We start from the raw sequence: 16,775 nt of genomic DNA on the forward strand, positions 1-16,775 counted from the left end.
CAATGCTACGAACATTTATGTAAGTCAGAACTAACGGTGACGAATTGCACATAGTTGAATTCTTGGCACAACTAGCCATTCCAGGCCTACCCAGGGACACCACGTTTAATAAGACCCTTGACTGTGACGCTCCAATAACAGAGGAAGAGGCCATTCAGGCGATCAAATCAATGTTGGGGGCATGACACCGGGCAAAGACGGGGTCTCGGTTAAATTCTTCAAGATATATCGGTCCACTCTGGCCCCGTACCTGACGAGAGTCTTCAACGCAGTTCTGGAGGGGGGGACATTGCCCGAGTCAATGATGGGGGCCCTCATAGTGATGATCCCAAAAGAGAGTAAGGACCCGATGCAGTGCTCATCCTCCCGACCAATCTCCCTACTCAACACAGATGTAAAAATCCTGGCGAAGGGGCTAGGAAAGAGACTTGAGGGAGTTATGCCACCTCTGGTCCACAGGGACCAGGTTGCCTTCATGAGAGGGCGTTAGGGCTCAGACAATATTAGGAAGACACTCGATCTAATGCACTATGCCCGGCAGGTCGACCTTGATGCATTCCTCCTCTCTTTAGACTAAGAGTTTAGGGGAAACATCTGGAAATGGGTTGGAGCACTATACAGGGCACTGCACGCCCGGGTCCAGGATAATAGGGAATTATCAGCACCCTTCCAGCTAACGAGAGGCACGAGGCAGGGGTTCCCCTTATCCATGCTACTATATGCGCTCACGATGGAGCCCATGGCGATAGCAATAAGAAAACACCATGGAATACAGGGTAGTCAAAGAGGAGAAGTCAAGTTCAAACTTTCCCTATTCGCCAATGACATACTGGGGTATCTGGTGGACGCTCCCTCCTAGCTCACCGCACTGTTTGCACTCATTGAAACATTTGGGGCCTTCTCGGGCCTGGGAATGAACAAATCTAAACCGGTAATAATGCTGATGTGGGCCACAGACCCAGACCTAGATGAAAGGAACCGTATGCTAGGGGTAAGAGAAGAGCAATCAGGGATTTCATACCTGGGGGTCCGGATCCCCAGAAACCTTTAGACACTTGCGTCAGTTAACTTCAAACTTCTTCTGGCAGCCATAGAAACCAATCTAAACCATTGGGGCACCCAAATACTCTCTTGGTATGGGCAAATGACAGCAGTAAAAAATAACATTCTCCTCCTGCGACTTCTATACCTATTCACAGCCCTACCCACAAAGATCCCAGAAGCCTACTTTAATGACCTCCAACGTAGCGTGCAGAGGTTTTTCTGTCAAAATAAGACCCGAGGAAGAGTGGAATAGTGTCTAGACTCTATAAGGTACTGATCACAGCTGACAAAAAGGATAGACAAACCTTCAAAAAATACTGGCGTTCTGTTTTTAAGGAGAAGCATTTCACATACACCGAACGTTTGGGAGACTACTGAGTGAACCGCAGCACTGCGAGTCAACAAGGACTCTTGCTGCTCGATCTTTGTTCCCTGGAGGGGACGGAGCTTGCTGGTGCCCACGTGAATCGTCACGTGACTACAAGCTACTTTAAAACGCATCTGCATTCAGCCGAGCATTGCGTTATGTTTTTAAGGAGAAGCATTTCACATACACCGAACGTTTGGGAGACTGCTGAGTGAACTGCAGCACTGCGAGTCAACAAGGACTCTTGCTGCTCGATCTTTGTTCCCTGGAGGGGACGGAGCTTGCTGGTGCCCACGTGAATCGTCACGTGACTACAAGCCACTTTAAAACGCATCCACATTCAGCCGAGCGGTGCGTTCTGTTTTTAAGGAGAAGCATTTCACATACACCAAACGTTTGGGAGACTGCTGAGTGGACCGCAGCACTGCGAGTCAACAAGGACTCTTGCTGCTCGATCTTCTTTCCCTGGAGGGGGCGGAGCTTGCTGGTGCCCACGTGAATCGTCACGTGACTACAAGCCACTTTAAAACGCATCCGCATTCAGCCAAGCGGTGCGTTCTGTTTTTAAGGAGAAGCATTTCACATACACCGAACTTTTGGGAGACTGCTGAGTGAACCGCAGCACTGCGAGTCAACAAGGACTCTTGCTGCTCGATCTTCGTTCTCTCGAGGGGGCGGAGCTTGCTGGTGCCCATGTGAATCGTCACGTGACTACAAGCTACTTTAAAACGCATCCGCATTCAGCCCAGCATTGCGTTCTGTTATTAAGGAGAAGCATTTCACATACACAGAACGTTTGGGAGACTGCTGAGTGAACCGCAGCACTGCGAGTCAACAAGGACTCTTGCTGCTCGATCTTCGTTCCCTGGAGGGGGCGGAGCTTGCTGGTGCCCACGTGAATCGTCACGTGACTACAAGCCACTTTAAAACGCATCCACATTCAGCCGAGCTGTGCGTTCTGTTTTTAAGGAGAAGCATTTCACATACACCGAACGTTTGGGAGACTGCTGAGTGGACCGCAGCACTGCGAGTCAACAAGGACTCTTGCTGCTCGATCTTCTTTCCCTGGAGGGGGCGGAGCTTGTTGGTGCCCACGTGAATCGTCACGTGACTACAAGCCACTTTAAAACGCATCCGCATTCAGCCGAGCGGTGCATTCTGTTTTTAAGGAGAAGCATTTCACATACACCGAACTTTTGGGAGACTGCTGAGTGAACCGCAGCACTGCGAGTCAACAAGGACTCTTGCTGCTCGATCTTCGTTCTCTGGAGGGGACGGAGCTTGCTGGTGCCCACGTGAATCGTCACGTGACTACAAGCCACTTTAAAACGCCTCCGCATTCACCCTTGCAGCGTTAAGCCCGGCGGAGAAAAGCCCATCAGCTGTTGTGCGGCTGTTTGGCGCTGGAGGCAAGAGGAGAACCCCCAAGCAGTCATTCAGTGTGGCACCGCTGATTTTTCCGGCAGCACAGGTAGTACCTGTCGTCAACCGTAAGTAAAATGCAACCCCGTACTTTAAAAACTGGTATGCCTCCCGCAGCAGACTCAGTGGCAGTCAGAGGGGAAAGAATACTATTAACCCCTGTACAACGGAAGCGCGCTGCAAGTATGACTTGTTCTACTCCTCGTTCCCGTAGATCAAAAGAAAGAGCCAGGGCTCCATTGAATTTGGGGAATTGTAAAGATATTCGCATCTTCTGGAAAGAGGCAAGAGACAAGGCCATTTGCTACTACTGGTGGGAGGGTGGATCAGTTGCAAATCGGAAACACAGGTTTCATAACCTTGCCTGGAACTAAAACACCGAGCACAACATTGGAAATATTTCAAACTAATCAAATGCTTCAAGATACTGCAACACCTGCAGTGCCTGAACCACAGGGTATCTATATATCCCCCTGGAAGGCTCATCAATCTCAGACAGTGCCCTATTAAAAGCTATTCCGGCAACAGCTAAATTAGCATCTCCAAATTTAACAAAGTGCTTGAGTGTAGATGCAGTAGTGATAGATTTAGACCCTGAAGGCTCTGCCTTCTCAATACAAGCACTGCCAGACAATCTGTCCAAATCCCCAATGCTGTTTGACTCCCCGGAATAGGAGGATAGTACTTCAGCTGCAAATGTCTCCTTTATGCAACCGACACCTAGAAAACCTCCAAATGGGCCGCGAACGGACATAGAACATCCTCAGGAAATAAATAATGGAAAGTTACTTGAAGTGACATTGCAGGCCATGAATATGGCAATTCAGGCATTAGGTAGATTATATGAGTCTATTGATTCAAAATTGGCCAAACAGTCAGCCAATATGGAGGATATATGCATTTAGCAAGAAACACTTGAGCAACACCTCATTACTAGAATTTTGCAGCAGTCCCCAGTCAAAAAATCGAAAAGTCTGGGGATAGCTGTTGCGTGCCAAACCTCTAATGTTAATAAATTCCTTGAGTCCGGGGTTTCCACAAACACAAGTATAACTCTACCACACATTGAAAAAGTTATAGTGGAGATAATGGAGCCATTCCCAGCTCAACAAAGCAAAAGAATAACAGGAGAATCAGTTACCAACAGCGAACAAGAAATTGCGTCAAAAATTGACTATACAATCTTCAAGGCAGGTAAAACAGGTACTCCTGCAGAAAAAGACACAAATAAGCTCATTAAAAACTCAAGAAAAGAAAAAAGTGGAGTAACAGCAAGCACGAAGCAATTCTTCAAGGCCATCACCCTTCCTCAAAAAAATACAACCTCTGCCTCACAAGCGATAAAAAAGAAATATAAACAACAAACATTAGCAAAGGTGAATAAAAGCTCAAAGAAAGCTCTGTTCAAGCAGATGTCCCTCGAACCACCAGACGATTTAATACAATACATCGATAATAATAACCCAAACTCACCCGTCGAGTCGAATGACCAAGCGACAAAAAGTGTAACATCAGATAGTTCCAGGCCGGAGCAATTGCAGTAGAAGAAGCTTGCAATTTGAAAGCTCTGAACCAACACAGATTAGAAATACGGAAAGCGGTGGATGCCTACATGTCTACCCTTAGAGTACCGGAAGTAGATAAACAAGGTGTAACGAATGAACCGCAGAAGATATTAACTGAGCCAGAGAAGCTTGGAATTAGGTTGTGAGAAGGAAGGGTGCATGAGGGTGATGAAGAGACTAGTCATATTCAACATAGGGGCGTAGTACCCTCATACCACCGTGATTCATTTTTAGCCCCGGCAGCAATACAAGACATCCAACATACAGCCAAATTGGTGAACAATGAATATGCAGTTAGTAGCTCTCACAAGAACGCTGAAGTTTTACACATAATTGAAACAGCTTTGAGATCTATTGAAGCTAGTAACAAATCAGGAAGGTTGGCCAAACATCAGCCGGAGGAAAAGAAAAACAAAAAGAATGAGATAGTAAATTCTGGTCTCAAACCTGGTCCAAAACGCTTGGCAACATATTCCTTGACCCTAGCATGTCGTCCGCTCCCTGGAGTTCAATATGATCTGAACAGGAGATCTGTCATGGCCATTTTCTCAGAAATATCAGAATTAGAGGATATTACATCCTCTGACATTGACTGTGTAGAATTGACTAAAGATGGCAGATTAAATTCGGTACGGCTTTGGCTAAACTCACGGGTCATCCAAAATGTAATATGGTCATCAAAAAAAGCATTACATAATCTGGGCTTTGAGTTAAGCCCTGAAACAACTATCAATATAAAGCAATGTGCAGAATCAAATCAAGCAATCGATCACAGAAGAAACACAGTTCAAGAGAAGGAGGATAAAAGAAGACATCAAATGCCTCATATTTGTCAATGCAAATGCTCTGAGGAATCATGATAACTAGACAGATTAAAGTATCAAAATCGAGCGACACTCTCAAGTTGGAATACAAGAGGGTTCGCCCATTTACTCAATAATGATGACAGCAATTTAGGAGCTACAGACATCACATTGCTACAGGAAACTTGGCTGACGTCGGTTCCAGTATGGGACAATCATGATATTTTCTTAAACCCGGCAATCAAACATTCCCCTGGAAGACCATCATCGGGTCTTCTAATTGCTATTAAATCCACGAGGGTTACATCATCAGAATTATGGGCAATGCCAAATAACCATATGCTCTTGGTAAAGGCGGTCATCGGGAACATTGGTTACGCAATTCTGAATATATATTGGAATAGCATAGCTATAACAGAAACGAAATTTTATCATGATTGGTCAATGCTCCTTGATCTAATTGAATCCGACGTCACAGTATCTTATGTAGTAATGGCAGGTGACTTGAACACCAACTGTTGGGGACGTAAAACACAAAGTGAGAAAATAAAAACACACAGATGGAAGCTATTTATGAAACATCGGAATTTTCATATGCTCAATGTTGCATTCAAAACAGATATGCCACCCCATGCGACGTGGAAACGGGGCAATAACCATTTCATAATTGATTACATTTATGTAAATGAGAATCTATTTTCAGCGGTAGTAGGGTTTGAAGTGCTGTACTCAGAAAAAAGTGATCACAATATTCTAACAATGACCTGGGAGTGCGAGCACCCAAAAACAATTTGTAATAAAATGTTGCAAGAAAACCTCCTATAGGCTAATCCTGGGATGAATCGCCTGAGATGGTCTGAGGAAAACCTACAACATTTCAATAAACTTCTGACAAATTCAATTTCTATGGAAGTAGGTAGTTTGGGCTATCTGGGAATGGAGTATAGCAATGTAATGCAACTTTATCAGCAGCCCAAATCAACATATACCAAATCATTAGCCAAACCTCATCCCCACTCATTCGACTTGGCACTGAAATTGAGAAAAAGAACATATCGAGCAGTAAGTAAGGCATATCATTAGAGACTTCCCGGCTCAGAAGGTACTGCAACTCAGGAAGGCTAAAAACCGATATAAGAATTGGGTTAAACAACATCGAGCCCAATTGTATCAAAATGATGGCGCGAACATGTTAAGTATTTTAGCCACGAAAAACACAGCAAAAATGTGGTCAATCATAAACCAAGCTACAGTTGGCTCACAGGTGGCAATTCAAGCAAATGCAGTTAATGAACAACAATGGGTACAACACTTACAAAACTTTATGCCGGTTCAGATGGCAGTAATTGCCCTAAGGATGACAAAACTATGCAAAAATTCCATTTAGAATTTGATCAGGAGGATATACTGATCCTGATCAAATCAGCAAGTAATTCCAAGGCGTCTGGCCCTGATGGGCTATCTAACCATCAGTTGAAATTGAATCCGGAACTCTGGGCATCCATATTGCACAAAATGTTCACAGCCATAAATCAAAAGCAAGTGATCTCAAACAGCTGGACTCATGCATTAACTGTACCCTTATTTAAAAAAGGGGATCGTCAACTTCCAACTAGTTATCGACCAATCTCACTGCTGGACGTGCCTGGCAAAATCTATGGAAGACTTCTATTAAAAGAACTAAACAAATGGACCACAGCTCAACATCTAATTGATCCATTTCAAACAGGTTTTGTGTCAGGGCTGGGTACAGTACCTAACATCTTATGCCTAAACCTGATAAAACAGCAATATGCAGAAAAAGGCCAAGTGTTGTACCTGGCATTTATCGACTTTCAGGCAGCTTTCGACTCGATTGACAGAACTATGCTATATAATAAATTGAAAAAACATAAGTGTCCCACCTTCATATTAACCTTGGTTATGCTGCTCCACACGAACACCACAATGCAAGTACGTTTAACATATGGAGGCCTCCTGTCAGCAATGATAGCCACGGAGAGGGGCCTGAAACAAGGCTGTCCACTTGCACCTTTTTTATTCAACTTTTTCATCCTGGACATAGGGGACATATTCACTAATATCATCTGTGATGCACCAAAGCTAGACAATCAAAAAATAAAATATCTACTGTACGCCGACGATTTAGTAATTATGTCCCAAACTCCCAGTGGATTGCAAAATATGTTACAAGCGTTAGACGCATATACAAAAAAGAACAACATGATTATAAACGTCAATAAATCTCAGTTGGTGGTATGTACGCCAAGCTTATCAAAAAAGAAAAGAAAACAAGAGGGCCCGTGGAGAATCCAAAACACAAGTTTGGCCGTGGTTGAACATTATAAATATCTTGGAATAGTGTTTTCAAACACTATTAATCAAATCCATCACAGAATCGAACTAGATTCCAAACTTCGAGCTTTAACCTCAAAAGCTAAAATACTAGCATACAAGTTTGGGAAATTTTCACTCAAGCATGTCCTGTCATTCTACCAAATGAAAGTAATTCCAATCTTGATATACGGCATGGAGGCCTTCTGCACATAAAAAAAGAAGATTGGAATAAAATGGAAGCCAGTTTTTGGAAGAAAGCTCTGAAGCTGCTTAACTGCACCCCCTTACCCTTGATTCGGTATGAATTAGGGTCACTCTCTTTGTATTCTCAACTACTATGGAAAATGTGTTCTCTGCTCCGTAAATGTATATTGAGTATTCGAATGCAGAATGTGTTGGGAATAGCAGCTAAACATTTACTATCAGATTGCAACACACTACCAAAAACCTGGTGTAAAATAACATATAATGCTATGACGGAAGCAGCCATCGATTTAGAACTATTAATAACCAATCCTGGACGAGCAAAAATTAAACTCTGTGAATTGGATTGGATACAGAATATGGAGTTTTGTGCTCAATACAAGGATTTCGATACTTCGCTGTTTGGAGTAAAAAGGTAAAGACAAATGGCGGAATACTTGACTAAATGTCCCTCTCCACACATCCGGTCTCAGTACATGCGCTTTAGGTTCAACCTATGGCATACTCGCGAAGTATTGGTTCGCAGAAGAATAATCCCGAAAAACTTAATATATTGCCGTTGTTGTTTAAATGAAGGTGAACCTGAAACATTGAAACACTTATTGGTGCATTGTTCTGCTTTGATTGCAATACATAAACAAGTTTTTCAAAGAGTATTTGAGTTTACAGTATATATGAATGCACAGGAAATTTGGCAATGGGTTTTCTCATGCCCAAAACCATTGGTAAAAGTAGCAATTGTTCACTTTTTAGAAAGGATAGTACCTGAATCTAGTCGAAGTAGAAAGGATGGACGGGAATAATGATGTACTAAAGGAAAACAACTCTTATTACCCCTATTAAGTCAAGTTAAAGCTGTTTTTTTGCCCTCCTTCCTTCCTTTTGCGTTTTTACCTTATCCTTTCCCCTCCATTCTGCCCGCCTGTCTCTCCCCTGTCTTGTATGTGAATTGAGTGAGCTTTTGAATAACAAAATAATTGCAAATTTTAAAGATTGCATTTTAAAAATATGAAATTTGATTGAAAAATGTTATCTTAAATGAAATGAATGAAATGAAATTTCATTTTTACATGTATTTACATGTATTTGAAAAGTTGTTATGCAACTAAACAAATTAATTAAAAAAAATAAAAATGCTGGGATGACTTGGATGGAGAGGTAATCTCAGAGGAGGTCTGGGGAAAAATATTTATATCATGGAAATCCCTTCACGGCAGCCATGGAGCACAACTTCAAGGTCCTGCAAGGGTGGCACAGGGACCCCCTGAGAATATCCCGAATGTTTGCAGGGGATTCCCCACTATGTCCTTGCGGATGTGGCTTAATGGGTTCTCGAGCACACATGTGGTGGCATTGACCGCAAGTTCAATCATACTGGCGGGTCCTAATGGGCTGGATGTCTGAGGGTATAGACAAGGTCCTTCCCCTAGACCCTCTCCAGATGCTGCTGGGGATCCCCATGAGAGATTCCAACATTTATAGATACCTGAGAATGTGGGAAGCGATGTTCAGGGCGGCCAGGGCCGCGTTGCCACAGAAATGGAAGAGCGAGTCACTCCCTGATAGAAACGAGTGGCTACAGAAACTATATATCTGATGGATTAATTGACGTCAATGGTGAACAATCAGATAGGCGCATTTATGGCAGATTGGGGGCCTGTAAGAAGCAAGTGGGGATGGGACGTACACTAGCGGGGCTCGTATAGATCATGGCCACCGGTGGTTGGCGGAAAGGGAAAGATGGGGGGAGATAGTTGGATATTTGGAGAAAACCAGAGAAACCAACGGGGGGATAGAGCTTGAAATCAGTGGGCCTCCAGAACAAGTGAAGATGGGGTAATGTGGACGGTTCACCATCAAAAGGGCAAACTGTCACAAGCCAAGTTCCACAGCGGACTCTGTTCAAGACTTAAGTCTCCAAAGTTGGAGTGGAGACACAGGGCCTAGAAGAGACATTGCACTTTTCCGTTGTTGGGACGGGGGTCAGGGGGGAGTTGAATTCGTAGACCCAATAATGCTTTGCTGTGGCATGTACAATTGGTTCCTTCAATAAAAATTTAAAGTAAAAAAAAATAATTAACATTAATGACTTCCAACACTGCTGGAGGGGATGCAGAGAGATTTGCGCTATATGGTGGTTGTGTCCAGCTTTAACACCATCCTGGGTAGGGAATGATACAATATGTAGTAGTATTATTGGGAATAACAATAGATGGAAAATACACTCTATTCTCACCTGGGAGGGGGTAGGAGAGTAAATTAATAATAATGATGCTACTGGCGGCCAAGTTGACTATATCAGTACTGTTGGGGCAGGAAGGAAAGAACCTCTGTTGAATAATTTGTGGCTAAATAAACCCTTAACTAATATGACTAAAATATACTCCCAGGATGTTTGCCAAGGTTTGGCAACCCCTCATAATTTTCTTAGCGCAGAACACTTAGCGCAGAACAATAGAGATCTTACGTGACCAGGAAGACTGTGAGCTCTAGAATTGTTTAGTAGCTTAACTTTCTAACTTTCATTTGGATATTAAATAATGTTTTGCAATATGTTTAGAAACAGAGTTGTGTAGGAATTTATTAGTAAACTTTAAAGCAGAAGAATATGAAGGTATGAAAGGTTTGGGGTCTTTAGCAGGCGAGGCGGCAGAGGCAGCGTTTCAATAAATATTACTTGCAATTCTGTCAGGTTTCTGTTATTATTCACTGTTGAGTAATGTTTAATGAAAGCTGGAAATGTAGATTCAATAATTTAAATTTCTTAATACAAACTTGTTTCGGAAAGAAGAAGGCACCTTCCTACCTTTTCTCGTTACTGTTTCACTCCGACAGAGAGACCCTTCCAAAGGAGGGATGTGAAGTGAGCTCTATTATTACTAAGGACTTCATTATGGTTAAAAAAATAAAGGTCATCCTGCTTCCATAAAGTTTCATATAGTTATGGATAGTATTTTGCATTTTGCTGCACTACCAGAGGGCTAATAAACCCTTGCCATGTAGGCCAAGAGCCCATTCAACCAGAGCGAAGCCAACCACAAATACTCTCATAAGGATTGATGCATGTTTTCTATATTATACTACCAACAAATCAGTTTATTTTGTTATTTCTTTTGTTGGTTGTAATGTTAAGAAAAGCAATAAATAATAAAAATAAATGTTTTAAAAATGAAAGCTGTATTAAGAGCTCCTGTATTACTAATTCAAATGAAACTGAAAGTCTTGCAGTGGAAAGTGCAAACCTAATGGGTTCTATGTCATTATTTCGATTTTTGTAGGTCGCCTAACCCAAACTGAATTCTTTTCCCGATTTTAGGCGGGCCACAAAAATCCAAATTATGAAATGTTTTAACCGCCCCCTCGCTCCCATCTTTGCAGATTAACTCCAAATCAGGGGTTTGACCCCCGAACCGCCTCCCTTGGCCCCCCGCCAACCTCTTCCCCTCCCAACTCGCCCCCGCCACCAAAACACACACGCACATATCCACTTACCCGTCCTCTCTCGTGGCCGCTTCCGGGTCCTGGCGTGCCTGTCAGCCCCTGCGAGCACTCGTGTGTGTCGCACCGGGCCGACAGTTCAATTTAGAAAGACCGATCTGTGCGGTCACAGAGCGGTCTTTCTAAATATTTTTTATTTTCTCGCTTTTTTGAAAAAGGTCTCTTGACATAATACCACCTAATGGCACTGGCCTATGGAAAATACCACTGTTATGTGATAGAAGATAAGCAGCATGTGCCTTTAAGTTTTAAAACAATCTTAAATAGTTGTAGGAAGACCTTTTTCACAAATCAGGTGGCTGGATGCACAATTGGTTGCAACATTTATATTACAGCAGGAGTTGATATACAGCTGCAATTAGCCCATCACCTTTCAGAGGACTGACTAAAAATAACAATGTTTTCCCCGTGACAGCACATAGCTTTCTTTGAAAGGATACCCTTGTGTGGGTGGCGGCCTCGGAGGGGATTGGCTACAAAAATATGTTGCCTTTAGCATGCAAATAGGCTTGGTGGGGACATAGCCAAAAAATATCTGCAGGCTGTTTGTTGCACCTAGCATGCCATCTCCTGCCTCGATCAGTCTTGGCTTAAAGATGTCACTACGGTACCGTCTAATAGCTAAATATAATGAGCAAGTCAAACAATTGTGAAGTGACAATGGAAGGGGCAGGGCTCTAGCACCAATTTAACATGTACTGGGCCTTCGATTCTACCATGCTGCACCTAGAGAGCTATCTTCAGACCACCAATTCCTTTCCAAGAGGCCACCAAAAGGCCGCCATATGGTATTAACGTTTGATCGTCTCAGAGCTTTACTGGGACACTTTAGACACTCTCAACCATTGAACGAAACCCAAACAGCTTTCTATTATTCCCATTTAGAAATTATTTAGATCGGTCTACTACATGCTTGTGCCAAAACGTGCTGTATAATTTTCTGTGGTATTGCCTCCAATAACCCTTCTTTAATTATCCATATCGCTTTTAATGGTTGATACAGGTTAGTTCCAAGACATTAGCACAGTGCGTAGAATACTATTACACCTGCAAGAAAATTATGCAGTTTGGGCGGAAACATCGCACACGTCTTGCTGAAGTAGCTGTTGATGGCGTGGTAAGGTGTACCTTTTATGTTGCCTTTTTAATGGTTCAATTAACTCTTAATGTCATGGATGGGTTTGCTGTTGCACGACTGTAATGACAGCAATACTGTATATAATAATGGTGTGAAGGTAATGACAAATTGTGGAATTTGAACATATTAACAGCACTTTTGTTACTGCAAGCTCTTTTTTAATTTGTATAACATTTGAACAAATTAAAACTCGATTTATCATGACCTGGAAGAACTTATATACGCTTGGGGAAAAGCCTGTTGCTTTCAGTAGAGCGTTGATTTACGTCCATGCATGGTTTATAAATATGCACAATTTCAAAACAGGTATTTCTTTTTTCCAGAAAAGCTTCCATGTAATATAACAGACAAAGATGGTTTTAGGACTGCAGGCATATGTCCCAGGCATTGGTGATGCTAAGCTTCCATCATTAAAACACCTGTCCTTAAAAGGAATATGTATTTCAGTATATGATAAAAAGAAATTGGGAGCAAATTATTTTTATATTGCTCTTAATGACAAACACCTCCTTCTTCAATAGGTCGTTATGACCAGTTACAACACAGATTCGGCCCTGGTGAGCTTCAATCTTGTGACTGTTGCTCTCACACACATGCATCTCTGAAGTGAGTGCTGAAGTTGCCGAGTGAAGTTATCACGGATACATTTGTATAAAGTTCTGCCATAGACCATGTGAGCAGGAATATAGCGTAAGAGTCTCCTATCCCCTGCGATCACTCACATCCTCTGCACTGTTTTCCTTGTGTGCACATATTGAGAATTAAGTGTCTAGGCACATTTTTATTTAAACATTTACCATTTCAATTCAGTAAAGACAAAAAGGCCAGACAAACTAAAATGTACATGTGTCTGTCAGATCCAGAAATCTACTCCAAATCTCCTCATACAGACCACTCCTTTTCCTGCATAGGATGACCCGGTCAAATAGCGACATCTTCCGCATGTCCTCAACCCATGTTGCCAACGCTGGAAAAGTCGTACCCTTCCAATCCCTTATTATAATGTTCTTTGCAGAGAGAGAGACCCTAAAGAACCAGCACTTTTGTGGGAAAGTCAAGTCCTCCAAGAGCTCATCCTCCCCCAGGATAATGGTCACAAAATCTAGTTGCTTTCCACGGACCTTGTTCATTGTTTGTGGTCTCGATACCAGAACACACATACTTTACAACATTCCCACATTGTGAGCACGACCTGTGACCGCACCCAAAACAAGCGTCAGAGTCAATCATACCTCTCACACTCAACCTGGTTGGCGTCCAGTACACATTGTCCAGTAAACCCTCAATGCCAGGCAACTAAAGACCACTGAGGCTGACAACTTTGACATACTATCAGCCAAAATATCCCCTTCACCCAACGACACCATAACAACGCACATCGTCTATCGCCCACAAAGCCCAACTCTCAACTTCCAATCTAACATCACTCAAACCCTAGGGGACAACCTCAAAACAAAGTCAAGAGTTATCCTCCTAGGAGACCTCAACCTGGGCTTCAAGGATCCTAAAGACAAAAAAAAAGCAAAACCCTCGCCAAAGAAGCCATGGACAAAGGCAAGTCCTCACTCCTCTTACTCCTAGACCTCTCGGCAGCCTTTGACTTGGTCGACCACAAGATCCTATGCAAACATCTTACAGACACAGCCCACTTCTCCCAAGAAGCCACTGCCTGGATCACATCCTTCCTGGATGGTCGAGCCACGAGAGTCTTCTCAGACCAGGCGTCTGCCTCTCCATCTCCCATCGGTTGTGGAGTCCCCCAAGGTTCGTGCACCTCTCCCACCCTATACAATCTGTTCACTCTCCCTTTATTCAGCGACCTAGAACATTTCAGCATAGCCTTCACCAACTATGCCGACGACACACAAATTCATCTCACGTTAACAGGGAACTATGAGCAAGACCTCAAAACTCTCCAACACATATACGCACGCCTCCAGGCCTAGATGGCTGCCAGTTTAAACAGGGAAAAACAGAAATACTACTGGTAGGACCCAAAGAATCCCTAAAAAAAACTGGACGACAAATACAGCTCCTTCAGCATCGAGACCACTACCATTAACACCTCTGCTACAGTGAAAACCCTTGGGGTCTACCTCGACTCCACCCTATCAATGGATAGGCAAGTCAGCGCCATATCATCATCAGCAGCCCTCACATCTAAAATTATAAATGCTGTGAAACCCTACCTATCACTAGAGAACCGCCTCAACATCGCAAGAGCCACTATCAGCGCAAAATTGGACTATTGCAACATCTTGCTCCTGGGCACCTCCGCAAAAAACCTCAGCAAACTACAAACTGCACAAAACAGCGCCCTTAGAGCTGCCCTCAGCATCCCTAGGATAGAGCACATCTCCCAGGCAACAAAAGATGCTCGTTGGCTCCCAGTCAAAGAACGCATAACATTCAAGGCCCTCGCGATCACACACAGATGCCTTGCCCAGACTGCCCCAGCCTACCTAGCTGAGAGAATACACCAGGTCCCAGTCCATAGGCCAATACATGACCATTACTCACACCGATGCTGCTTTTCAGGGGGAGTCCTGGTGGGGGCTGTGTGGCGTAGAAAGCGGCATCCTAGCCTCTGATTTCTCTGTTGGAGAGGCATGGGGTGTGTGCGAGTTTGTGTGTTCTGGAGTGGTCTGGGCGGGATGAAGATGCCGTTGGGTGTTGTGCTAAGGCTGGCTAAGTTAGGGCTTAGGTTGGCTCTGCTTAGCCGTAGTGCTGGTACGAAAGGTGTGGATGTTGCATTTATTGGGCATGGGAGTGTGGATGCAATGTTTCAAGGGGGGAGTTTCTAGAGGGTGTGGGTTGAGTCTGGCAGTGTGTGTGTAGTGTCGGGTTTAACTGATCAAAAGTGGGCTAGTAACAGAGTGCATAGAGATAGTTGCTAGTCACAGGGTTTAACCAATCAATGGCGGGGTGCATAGAATCAATTGCTAGTCACAAGGTATAACCAATCAATATACTCATTAAAAAAGCACTTTGAGGGGTGGCGCTCCTGGTATGCTCATATTTTTATTTCAATTTGCATAGCATAAATCAAAATTTCATAGACAAATATTTTTTCCTCTGATTGCATTAACATTCATGCAGCTACGGATGTATTTCATTCTTTGTTTGCATTAATATTCATGCAGGTTTTTAAGACTTACCACAATAACCAGTTTCTTTCTCAGTTGCATTAACTTTCATGTAACTCAAGATTTTTCAACTTTCATTCCTTGTATATAGATTTGTTTCCCTCTCTCAGTTGCATTAACTTTCATGTAACTCAAGATTTTTCAACTTTCATTCCTTGTATATAGATTTGTTTCCCTCAACACGTGTTTCCCCACAGTATGTGATCGTGGTTCTTCAGGAGAGATACTAAATGAGTTTCTTCCTTCATTAGGAGTCTAGGCATATATATCACTTTGTGAATTTTTGTATATTATATTTCTTCCATACAGTGCTCAATAGGTTTATATCTTTAGATTTCTTGATCTCCTACTCGGTGCGATTGCCTCAAGGTCGACGCCAGGATCCGCGCCAATCAATAGCAGGGTGCATAGAAACAATTGCTAGTCGCAGGGTTTAACCAATCAATGGCACAGTGCAATAGAAACAATTGCTAGTCACAGGGTTTAACAATTGAATGGCGGGGTGCATAGAATCAGTTACTAGTCACAGGGTATAACCAACCAATAGTATGGTGCATAGAAACAATTGATAGTCACAGGGTTTAACCAATCAATGGCGGGGTGCCATAGAAACAATTGCTAGTCACAGGGTTTAACCAATCAATGGCACTGTGCAATAGAAACAATTGCTAGTCACAGGGTTTAACAATTCAATGGCGGGTTGCATACAATCAGTTGCTAGTCACAGGGTATAACCAATCAATAGCAGGGTGCATAGAAACAATTGCAGGCTAGGCATAATGTGCTTGTCACATAGTTATACATTAGTGAGGTACACTGTTTAAGAGATAAGCTATTAGAATTATAACAGATAGCGATCAACCGTTCAGTGAGCATTTAATTGTAGTAATCAGTTTCGGAGAGCCGACTGAATAAGTTCATGCAGGGGCAATGAGGCATTTTGATGCAGTAATAGTTACCAAAGAATGGGCCGTTTCGAAACATGGATAGGGCGTAGAAAAGCAGATAATTATAGTGCTCAAAAACATATTTTTTTGGTTGTGAATGAGACAATCGGGAGCGTTAATCAGTAACAGTGGAATAGGCTGTTCCTTATCAAAGCATGATATTAACATTCATTTGTAAATACATGAGAATAAATGATTGAGTTTCTGGCGACCTGGTGGATGAATATGAACATGCAGTTGAATAGCATCTGGTGCTATAAACCACGGTGTAGTTAGTGCGTGCATTAGGAGCAAGTGTGTGACA

The 16,775-nt window shown here is 42.9% G+C and overlaps 1 protein-coding gene across 3 annotated transcripts in view; it reads left to right on the forward strand.

Moving 5' to 3' along the window:
* TRERF1 (transcriptional regulating factor 1) overlaps positions 1 to 16,775 on the forward strand; it is a 2,539,264-nt gene that overhangs the window by 2,272,241 nt on the left and 250,248 nt on the right. For all 3 annotated transcript variants that reach the window (XM_069608500.1, XM_069608502.1, XM_069608501.1), the window contains exon 13: positions 12,244 to 12,357. In XM_069608500.1, the coding sequence (XP_069464601.1) occupies positions 12,244 to 12,357 (114 nt within the window). The remainder of the gene's footprint in view (positions 1 to 12,243; positions 12,358 to 16,775) is intronic.

The sequence above is a fragment of the Ambystoma mexicanum genome, chromosome 4q, assembly GCF_040938575.1.
Source record: "Ambystoma mexicanum isolate Mex_15411 chromosome 4q, UKY_AmexF1_1, whole genome shotgun sequence".
NCBI lineage: Eukaryota > Metazoa > Chordata > Amphibia > Caudata > Ambystomatidae > Ambystoma > Ambystoma mexicanum.